Below are 11,543 nucleotides of genomic sequence, written 5' to 3'. Positions count from 1 at the left end.
GCATTGTTTGTTAGCTTAGAAATATATGTAAACATACAACGATAACCCACAACTCGGCACGTCTCACAGACAAACCACATAAAACAAAATCAGAAAAGCAAACCACAAACCAAAACAAACAACAAAACAAACTTCCACTTTGATCTTTAGGTTTGAGTTTGTTTGCTAATGCCAACATAGACAAAGTAATACTTTATAAAACAAAACATAAAAATAAATATATATAAAAAAACTCCTTTGGAAGCAACATCTAAATAAACCAAAATACAAAACAAAAACAGATTCAAGATCACTTTTGCTTCAAAAGAAAGTGCTTTGATGTTAACTGCATCCACTGTTGTGCTTAAATTGCATTGTATTGAATTTCGACACAAAGCATTCAGGGCATATTGCGTTAGTGACAGCTAATCTCACCGGAGATGATATCTGTGCTATGAGTGGGTGTCTGCTGTAAATAATGTGTTTGATTCCAGAGGAAGAAATTAATTCTGGGAGGAAATATATTTGCTTCTTTTACCTTGCCGAGAAACGTTTAAGTGGATCATTTAAGTCCCAATTCGCAATCTAGCCAATTATTTCCATTAAGTCACCATGTACAGCGAGTGCGCACGCGAGCAAAGCATTATGGTCCGGTTTCCATAGGAACAAGGAAGGTCTGCCCTCCTATGCCGAGTAAACATCAACCGGGTCAGGCTGATCAAACGATCAAATGGTGATTTAAAGGATTAGTCCATTTTCCCAAAAAAAATCCAGATAATTTACTCACCACCATGTCATACAAAATGTTGATGTCTTTCCCCGTTCAGTCGAGATGAAATTATGTTTTTGAGGAAAACATTCCAGGATTCCTCCCATTCTAATGGACCCCAACTCTTAAGAGTTCCAATGCAGTTCAAAGTTGCAGTTTCAAAGGACTCTAAACGATCTCAAACGAGGCATAAGGGTCTTATCTAGTGAAACGATTGTCATTTTTGGCAAGAAAAAAAAATTCACTTTTAAACCACAACAACTCATCTATCTCCGGTCCAGTGACGCGCCAGCACGATCTCACGTAATACGTCATCACGTCAAGAGGTCACGGAGGACATATGCGAAACTACGATCTGAGATCGTTTAGAGTCCTTTTAAAACGACGTTGAAACTGCAATTTTAAACTGCATTAAAACTGTTAAGTGTTGGGGTCCATTAAAGTACATTAAAATGAGAAAAATCCTGGAATGCTTTCCTCAAAAAACACAATCTCTTCTCGACTGAACAAAGAAAGACAACATCCTGAATGAAATGGTGGCGAGCAAACCATCTGGAATTTTCCAAGAAAATTGACTAATCCTTTAAAGCTGATGTCTAAGAAAGAATGAAATATAATAAATATAAAATGAGGAGTCTTTTGCAGACTTTCTTCGATTTGTTTTATTGTGCAAAAACAAAATTTTGGGAGAAACGCAACCTATAGCGTTCGTGCTACAGACACATACCTAAAATTTGTGTGGCTTGTTAAGAAGTGCACCGTTTTTTCCAAAGCTATTAATGCATTAGTTTTTAGTTTTACCTGATGCATGATAAAATAACCATAATTTTAATGCAATAGAAATAAAACACCCCATTTATATTCGTAACATTTCTCAAGGGGGGCCAAATTTAATGCCTCACAAATCCCAAATTGTTTACTGACAAAATGGCCGACTGCTTCCCTCTACAGGCCAAAGAAGGTACAAAGAGCCACACATCGGTTTAAATAAACAAGCTTTATTCAAAGCTTGTGCAAAAATAAGTTAAAAATGAATACAAAGGCCATTTACACCACATAATATTCTCCTTCACTTATTTATATGTCCATATAATTCCACTTTAAAAGGCCTAAAGGTAAAACAGTTCAGTATAATACAATACCAAGTCGTGAAAACACCCTCTGGTATAAGGTACAGTATGTGACTTCAGGTGGGAGGTTTTGAGTCGCTTGGCCCCAACACAGGCAATTCGAGGTGACGTCACGGGTAACGTCAAGTGCTAATTTGGCGTTGGTTTAGTGTGTCCCTACCCTAATACAGGCTTGCATGTGCCCTATTGGGAATCATCAATGTTCAGTGGCTCCTGGGGGCCCGGGGTCCTCCTGAGACTTGGAGTCGTCCTGTTGGGTGGTCCTGTCAGAGACTGGAGGTAATTGGTCCTCTTCCCGAGAGTCTGAATGGACCTCATCTGTGTCCTGGAGATGCACAGTAGTGAAACATTATAATTAATATTTTTTATAAATTCTTGCACTGTAGTATAAAAATCCTGATCAGATGGTGTCAAAAAATTTGGTTTTAAATGTGAATAGTTTTGCTGCAATGTTTTATTCAATCAAAATATTTGCTAAACCAAATATCTTCCATCTTACCTTTCTGCTACAGTATGCATGTAAAAAAATAGGCAAACCTTCAATATGCAATAAAACATCCAGTTGGATATTCATTTAACACATCATCATCCATTCATTCTTCCCATGATCCTCTTTGTTACCTGAAGGGGCTGGACTTCAACAGGTGGGTATGTCTTTGCCATGACGACCATCTCTCTGATCTGATAAAAGGCGAAGGCGATGGTAACCCACGGTGACCCGGAGGGGACCCAGGCGGGCTTGTTCAGGTCCTCCTGCTCCTCCTGGTGTCGCAGTTTCCAAACAGGAAGTTTGGACTCGGGTCGACTGGGCGTTGCCAAGTCTGCCGTGTTCTGGACCAGGTCGATGGTCGCTATGGGAACAGGGCTGGATGCAATAGGAATGTTCTCCGCTAGCATCTTGTCCTCTGAATGGATAAACACATAAAAATTACGTTATGGAAAATAGTTTACTCTGACTTTAATAGTAGGCCTATTTGAAAACAGTGAGCTATACAACAAAATAATATTGAAGTTACATTTTTATAAGTTCATTTTAAATTATTTCCACATAAAAAAATACTGTGTGTGTTTATAATAGTAAACTACAAGAACAATTTTATATGCTCACCTTTCTTCTCATCTTGACCAGTGATGCACATAATAAATGAAAATATGATTAATATAACAAGAGAAGTCATTCCAATTCCTCTGAACGTCTCTGCAACACCTGAAAAACAAGACGACACACAATCACATAATTATTTTTTGTGATTTACTTGAAATTAAATTTTGATTCTTGAAATCTCGCGAAATTAGACTTATGAGGTGTCATGAAACATTTTGAGTAAATGCAAAATAAGAGTATTAAAATAAGAAGCATACAGTTACAAACATTTCTTCATGTACTATTTTGCACACGATTTTAAATGACATCATACAAACCAATTTTTTTTCACATTTAAGGGGAACATTTTCATTACCGCAATGTGTCCACGACTGGATCTGGGTTCTTTGACATGGAAATATTTATAATTAAAAAATCTAAAAAATAAAAAGCTTCAGTGCATGTTATACTATAAACATTTACAGTAAAGAAACGTGGTATTTGGTGATCATTGGTAAATGTAGAGACAATAATCAGGAATATAAATGTGTACAAGACAGATTTTCTCATCCTCCGCAACAATTTTCAATCTTTATTTAAGCCCAATGAACTAACATTTTCAACAAAAAAAATTGTTGGAAGGGACATAATTGACTGTAACACTCAAGATGGCTACCAGGTAAGCAGTTCTTATTTTTTCTCTCCAGATAAAAGTAGAAATTTTGTTTGTCATAGTACCTAGACAACTTTTTAGTTATCATTACCGAAACATGAGTTTGTAAATGCATAGATTTAATTTAACATCATGTTGCAGTAATGATAATTTTTTATAATAATAATCTAAAAAATTTAAAAAATATATATTCTATAGGAAATATTTTTTTAATCCTCTAAAAATAATGATCATAGTAAGTTCAGACCTTAATCATATATCTTATAATATTTTTTGATGCTGCTGGACACCTTTTAAGTCAGGATTTTCTTGAGATTTTCTTCAACCTTTGCAAGCAATTGTCATTATTCATACCGAAGTAGTTGACGAAAACACCTCCGACCATAGCTCCACAGCCTCTTCCCAGCCCGAGGTGAAGCCCCTGCAGGATTCCTTGAGCAGACGTCCGTTGAGACGGAGATACGGCTGCGCTCAAGTACGAGATACACGCCGCCCATACAGAAGCATGCGTCAAACCTACACATGTGCACAAGATGCATCAGTCTGAGGCTTAAATTTCAAAGCAATTCGTGAAACAGCTCATGAAAATTCTGTGAAATACTTCAGTACAAATTTTTCAAAATCTACAAATAATACATGTCGTACATAAATAACGCTAGACAAACAAAGACGACTGTGCTGAATGTAAACTAACTTGATCAAGGACTTCATTCCTTTGCACACATAAACCACAAAGACATTTATTGATCATTGCATTTTTACTGGAAATCTTTTAGAGGAACTTGTTTTAATTGTGTTCTTGGAAAACCTGAACACAATCTGAGCACAACACTTTCATCCAAAAACAAGGAACGTTTTATGCGGTTTAGCACGACAACAGTGTTGACGGGTTTTAAAGTGTTTTGAAAATGACATATTGTCCTAATATAACAATAGCATAGTCCTGGATTGATCTAAACCCAGTCCGGGAAACTGTCCCATTGTGTTACCTTGTAAGATTTCCATGGGCAGCACGCTCCAGGCATTCTTCAGGTATGAGATGTAGAGGTAACGTGCTGTATTACAAGCCAGGCCAATGTACAAAACCCTGACATGAGAAAGGAGAGAGAAAATCGCATTTATTATTTTCCGAAATGCTTTGCATTCTGACTTATTATTTTTATATCCTGTTGCTTACATTTACGCAATTGGCAGACACTTTTATTTAAAGTGCATTCAAGCTATACATTTTATATAACTATGTCACTTTGTGTGTTTCCTGGGACTCGAACCCATGTCTTTTTGCCCTGCTAACGCAATGCTCTACAGAAACATGTAATTGAGGTCAGTGTATGTAGGTCATCTTTAAAGAAAAGTCATGCCAACATGAAATATTTCTACATCTTTATTTGCTTTACTCGCAGGATGTGGACATGACAATGTCAATCATTCAAATGGTAAAACTAAGCTCTATGTAAACTGAGACACAGTGAGTGGACAGTGTAGCTGCCGCAATGCATTCTGGACTTGCATCACCACTGAAAGAAAAAGGCATTGTGCTATTGAACTGGACTGTACAATCATTAATCTGAGTGCAGACATACAGGGCAACATTACGGTGGCATGCACAAAGACTGATTCAAAGTCAGGATTATGGAGATAATGACTTCTACATAAGAAAAGTGACACGAATGAAACCTCACCTGATGTGTCCCACCAGTTCGATGAATTTGTGGCTGGTGAAATAGGCGGCGAGCTCCGATACGTGACTCAAAACGGAGCAGACGCCAAACAGCGTCGTCGTCCCGGTCAGGTCCTCCAAATGCCAGTAAAGGAAGGTAAAAACAAACCCATATCCGAAGCCCATGAACCAAGCTACGAACAACACGGTACTGTACCGTACCCCACACAACAGCTTCATCAAGTCCCAGAAGTGGAACTCTTCGACTTGGACATTGGTCGGGGTCTCCGCGTTCTCTGTTCTACCGGAGGAAGAACCTCCAGGTTGGGCATCTTGTTGCTGGTGGTCACCCACCTCTTTTTTATCACTCTTTGCTTGAGTTTGACCGTCAAACGTAAATTGAGTGGAGACAATCAGTGCGACCCCCATTAATACGCCAAACACAATGAAGGCGATAGTGTAGTTTTTGTAATTGCGCATGTAGCAACCGTTTCCGTCCTCGATGAAAAGCTCTGTACTGGTATGGTCGATCCAGATGCCGACGCAGAGCATGGCGACACCCCAGCCGAGTGACCCCCACATTCGCTGGAGACCGTAGCGGTCACGATGTGAACCAAGGTATTGCAGAGTCACCTAGAACAATTAAATCAACAGATTTAGTTTGTGGGAGTTTTTTGTTTACAAAATCTTTAAATAACTCTTTACCAGCCAGCACCAGAACTTTTTATGATTTTGACCAAAGTTTAATGCCTTCCAGAAAATGATCTTCTTTAAATATTTAAACATACTAATAATATATCAAATGAAGAAACAGACCCTCTGAAATAATTGCGTTTTTTTCTTTTAAAGATTTCTGATAGAAATTCGATTCAGAGCGATGATCAAAAGTTACACCGAGTTTGAACTATTTGGCGTGAAGGGTTGCTTCTGGGTTTCATAAGTTGGGTAAAAGTGCTATCTGGTGGATAACAGCGGAAATACGGATTGCCGGAAAAACTCGTCATTGGCAGGGGAGCGTTTTCTCTTAATTGACGATGGCGGGGAAAGAGTTAAATACTATAAATACTACTCAAAAATTGTTTGCAACCAAAAATGCTGGTTGTTGCATCCCTAAACGGTATACAAAAATGCTTTGCTAACTAAGAAGTGTTCGCTAAAATCGGCAAGGCTGATAAATCAAAATGATCAACATTATACAATAACCTTGATGCTATCTAACATGATCAAATAATCGTTATCAAATGATATTTATGTTTCCAAATAACCTTAGTGCTTTAAAGAAATATTGGCTCGTTTCAGTTCGAATACCTACTGAAAGTTGACTCGCATCTATCCGTCTCCAAACATTTTGGGTAAAATATTTGATTATATATAACATATCTGCTTAAAGGGACACTCCACGGTTTTTTGAAAATATGCTAATTTTTCAGCTCCCCTAGACTTAAACATTTGATTTGAACCTTTTTGGAATCCATTCAGCTGATCTCCGGGTCTGGCGAAACCACTTTTAGCATAGCTTAGCATCATCCATTGAATCTGATTAGACCATTAGCATCGCGCTAATAACCAAAGAGTTTGGATATTTTTGCTATTTAAAACTTGACTCTTCTGTAGTTACATTGTGTACTAAGACTGACAGAAAATTAAAAGTTGCGATTTTCTAGGCAGATATGGCTAGGAGTAAACTCTAATTCTGCGATGCTAAGGGTCTAACCAAATTCAATGGATTGTGCTAAGCTATGCTAAAAGTGGTAGCGCCAGACCCGGAGATCGGCTTAATGGATTCCAAAAAGGTAAAAATCAAATGTTTAACTCTAGAGGAGCTGGAAAATGAGTATATTTTCAAAAAAAGGGGTGTCCCTTTAAATTGGCCACTGGTAACTCTGCTTTCTACATACTGGCGTCGGCCATAAAAACTACTTTGACATGCGAATAAAGTTACGTACCGTATCTACGATTGTAAGTGCTGGAGCGCTGAAAAACTCGCCAACAATAATGACTAGCAGAATCAACAGGAAAATCCCTTGAACTTGGTCCACGTTATACTCCGTTTCATAATTTGGCGTCGTAGGCACAGTTGTTGTGCTTGTGGTGCTTGGGAATGTTGCATTTGTGCTGGTTGGTTCTGTCGTTGACATGAACGTAGTTGCTGTGGGTGGTACAGTCGAGGGGGGCACAGACTGTGTCGTGCTACTCAGTCCATTGGGTGCCCTGGTGTAACTCAAGTTGGACTCCCGTCTGAACCTACGTTCAGAGCTATGGACGACAAACAGATTTGAGGACAGTCCGATCAGATCCCGTCGTCGTCTCATCCGATGGGTTGTCGGGATGAAACTGGAGTTGAGGTAGAATGACTCGTTGGATGTGGTCGGGAGGGGAGGTGGTTCCATAGTTGTGGTCATCAGAGGGTTCTCCTCTTTACATTTGATGTTTGCTGGCTGCACAATGCCGATCCCAGAGTTAAAAACGAGCCAGCAAAGCACAGAGAAAACTAACACTACTTTGCCTTTCTTGAAACGATCTGCCACGACTCCCCAAAAGGGGGCGCTACAGAACTCGATGAAATATCGAATTCCCACTAAGAGACCACTTTGGGTTGGGCTCATTCCCAGCTGCCTATAGTATAGAGCGAGAAGTGGGTGAAGGGAACCGTAGGCAGAGTAAAAAAAAAAGTAAAACACTTTCGAGACGAGAAGTTGGGGGTTGATCCGGAGAGACAAGCGTTCGCAGCAGCCCATGTCACGTTGAGGGGGCGTACAGTCGGGCTCAGAAGAAGGGGCGGGCTGTTCTGGCCGAATCTCAAGTGACACGCGATCGAAGCGCTCAAGGTGTCTCCTCTTCAACTCCTCTTCATCGTCTGTTAAGATGGCCACGTGGTCGTCGGCCATCTTTGCTGGATTGGTTGATAGATCTAAAATTGGGTTAAAGAAAAAAAATGACATTTAAGACCAACGCACACCAAAGGACGATAACTATCAAGGTAAAAATCGTTGGTCCACATCAACATTATAACAATAAGCAAACTCATTTTTTTTGTTTGTTTTTTTTTAAAGCTGCAGCGCAAAAGCTTAGAAGTAAACATTTATGTATCCAAATTGACTTTTAGCGCATTACAAGGTACACATTTGTACGTTTCCTGGGTTCGAACCCATGACGTTTTGCGATGCTAATGCAATACTTTACTACTAAGCTATACAAGAGCACATAAACATTATATTATTATAAGGTCTAAGTGAAACAGGACATAAAGGAATAATGTATCCTATAGGATCCTATACTCTAGTATACTTTAATTTTTACTATGGTATGGTTCAAAAACACTGTAGTATCTAGGAATGTAACTACAGTTTACTATAGTAAATAAATACTGTAAACTACTATATTAAAGTCTACTTTATGTGAGAGCTCCTAACACTGGTTAAATGAAAACTGCAGCGCCACAACAGTTTCTAAAATGTTAAACATATATAAATAACTTTAAAATTGTGGAAACATTGATCGTGCTGTGACGACATGGAGATATACAGAGCCGCGTTGCGCAGAAGGTTCGGTCCATGACATCAAAGTAACGCGAGAGCCATTCAACAGCTGTTGTTTCGAATCGCTCTCGCGGTACTTGAAGTCATATGCAAAATAATCTGCGCAGCGCCGCTTAAAGTCGAACACGCCTAGACTGTCACGGAAGTACCTGCGTTTCCTTTAATGCGGCTTTATCGACACATACAGCAATATTGACACTAACTTATATCCTTATTTAATTTCAGCCGTTTCATATTATAAACTATGTTCCTTCGTGAAACCCAAATCACGAAAACAACGAACGCCAGTTACAAAACCGCCTTCAATTCAATTGTAGGAAACAGAGAAGTCCATCAAATCCAGGCCATTATCCATACATTTCCATTTAAGCCGTACACATTAATACAAAACAAGAAAGCAGTACACTTACCTGTCGCAAAGTTTTCAGGTGTATTTGTTACCCCGGAAGACGTAAATATGGATTAAAAAGTTGTTTTTCGCCGTCCATTTCCAGCGATCAACCCAGTGATCATTTTGTTCTTGATTCTGTGTGGTGATTTTCTATAGCTTTTCTTAATTATTTCACGTTTTGTAAGGACACGGTTGTTGCTCGCGGCGACGAACCAGCGTTCACCTGCACAGCAAACCGAGTTTGGGCTTACCTCATGAATATTTATCATTAGTGCTGACGTTGCTATGCATATTTAATATGTCAAAGGCATGGCAGATGAATATTGAAAAGGTAGTGCCGACGTTGCAAGGTAGCTTCCAATTGTGAACACGTAGCTGCTGAATATTAAGTAGGCGCCACTGACGTTGTTTAGTTAGCCGTCCAATGGGGAGAAAATGATTTATAATACTAAAATAGAAAACGTCACTGTACAAAAATAGCAAATTGACGCACGACACTCGAGTTGAAGTGCCTTTACAGTAGATTGTTATATTCATTTACAACATTTACGTTATATTATAAAATGCTTAACAAAAAACATTTACTTGTGTGTGTGTGTGTGTGTGTGTGTGTGTGTGTGTGTGTGTGTGTGTGTGTGTGTGTGTGTGTGTGTGTGTGTGAGAGAGATAGAGAGAGAAAGAGAATATCATGAATAAACTTAAGATATGTAAGCAGACGTGACTATTTTTGTCACAAACTTCAAATGAATTGTTCCTAGTTGACAGGTGTTTCAAAAATATGATCTTTGCAAGCTTCGATATCATAATAAAGTCATAAACTTTACAACATGCGAATTCCCACTTAAGTGTTGTACATTGACACTGTTACTATGACTTTGAACAAACAGAAAAAAGCTATAAAAGAACACATTGGATCTCAAAACAATAAAAACACAGAGTCACATATAAAGATCAGTATGAGACCTTTCCTGTCTGTTATTATGTGCATACCGGGCGTATCAAGTGTTTCACACATCCTAAAACAACCTGTTCCTCAGCTTCTCAGGGTACAGGTGAAACAGTTTCACTTTAATGCAAACTAAATGGTTACACCTTAATTAATAAATATAAAATAATTTAGTTGTACTATTTCACTGTAAGTCATATTATAATTTATTAAAAAAAAATTAAAACTGTATTTCGTTGTGTGTGTCTAAGTGTGTTTGGATCGAATAAATACATATCGGGCACAGCTGATACATTTTTGCACCCCAGAAAGTGTTAACTATATATTTTTCGTGGCCCCGATGTTAGAGTTTTATTGTTTAGCTTGAAACCCTCTTGTCAAACTCATTGCATAGTCAAGTGGGACTTTTGCATGAGAAAATAACTACATCTGTTCAACAAGTCACTTTGCAATTTAAATCAATGCTGTGTTGAAGGCTTATGTTTATTTAGTCTGGTCTTGTTGATTAGATTAGAAGCTTTAATGCATGTAAAACTACTTTAATGGCAGTAAATATTAACGCAATGTATCCATAAAGCATTTGTTTGTCCCTGAGGTGTGCTGCTGGGATAAGGCAATACATCTACAATATTGTTTACATTCCAGCACCAGACATTGCAATGCTGATACAGTATGGTATGCAACCAATGATTTTACAGTAGTATTTTAAAAAATTATAACAGAAAATCATTTATTTATAAATATCAAAATGTTTTTGCAATAATAGTAATCTCCTTTAGACAATACATTTGACTCCACCATAATCCTGTCCTGTAGCCTACGCTTCTCGCGCCCCGGACCAAAGCCAGAACAGCACATCCGACATACATGCTTTATTAAATACCAAGAGGATCTACTTCAACTGATCCTACATTAAGGAATAACGTTTAGTTTTATTGTCTGTCGGTTAAGCTAACTGAACAAGAGTGTGTTTTCAATCTGAGTATTTCGTCACTTCTATGCGCCGTCTGTACTGTACATCATCGAAGTACCGCGATAGCGATTACACAGCACAGCTTTCCAATCGCTCTCGCGGTACTTTGATGTCATATACTGATCGGTATGCGAAGCGCAACATGAAGTCGAACTAAAGTCACTTCCATACAGCTGCTTTTTTATTTACAAATTATCCTAATCATTTATTAGTTCTTTTACCCATATTTTCTATTGTCTTAATTTTTAACCTTATTTTATATATTTTAACATTATATTTTCTCTTTCGCTCTCTTTTTATCTCTCTCTCTCTCGTATGTAGTATTTAACTTTCACGTTTTACTATAGTAAATTGTAGTGTACTGTAAAATAGTAATTGCTACATTTTATTACGTATTCT

At 38.2% G+C, this 11,543-nt stretch overlaps 1 protein-coding gene across 1 annotated transcript; it reads right to left on the bottom strand.

The window, feature by feature from the left end:
* Positions 1–1,726: 1,726 nt before the first annotated feature.
* On the bottom strand, positions 1,727–9,488 carry mfsd6a (major facilitator superfamily domain containing 6a). Its single transcript, XM_055218213.2, has 8 exons — positions 9,245–9,488; positions 7,242–8,206; positions 5,318–5,928; positions 4,625–4,722; positions 3,990–4,151; positions 2,987–3,085; positions 2,500–2,783; positions 1,727–2,203 (listed from the first exon to the last, which is right to left on the bottom strand). The coding sequence occupies exons 2-8, from the start codon at positions 8,181–8,183 to the stop codon at positions 2,075–2,077; spliced, it is 2,325 nt and encodes a 774-aa protein (XP_055074188.2). The 5' UTR covers positions 8,184–8,206; positions 9,245–9,488; the 3' UTR covers positions 1,727–2,074.
* Between the last annotated feature and the right edge of the window lie 2,055 nt (positions 9,489–11,543).

The sequence above is a fragment of the Misgurnus anguillicaudatus genome, chromosome 23 (genome assembly GCF_027580225.2).
Source record: "Misgurnus anguillicaudatus chromosome 23, ASM2758022v2, whole genome shotgun sequence".
NCBI classification, from domain to species: Eukaryota; Metazoa; Chordata; class Actinopteri; order Cypriniformes; family Cobitidae; genus Misgurnus; species Misgurnus anguillicaudatus.
The sequence above is the reverse complement of the archived record's forward strand: the minus strand, read 5'-3'. Positions and strand labels throughout refer to the sequence as shown.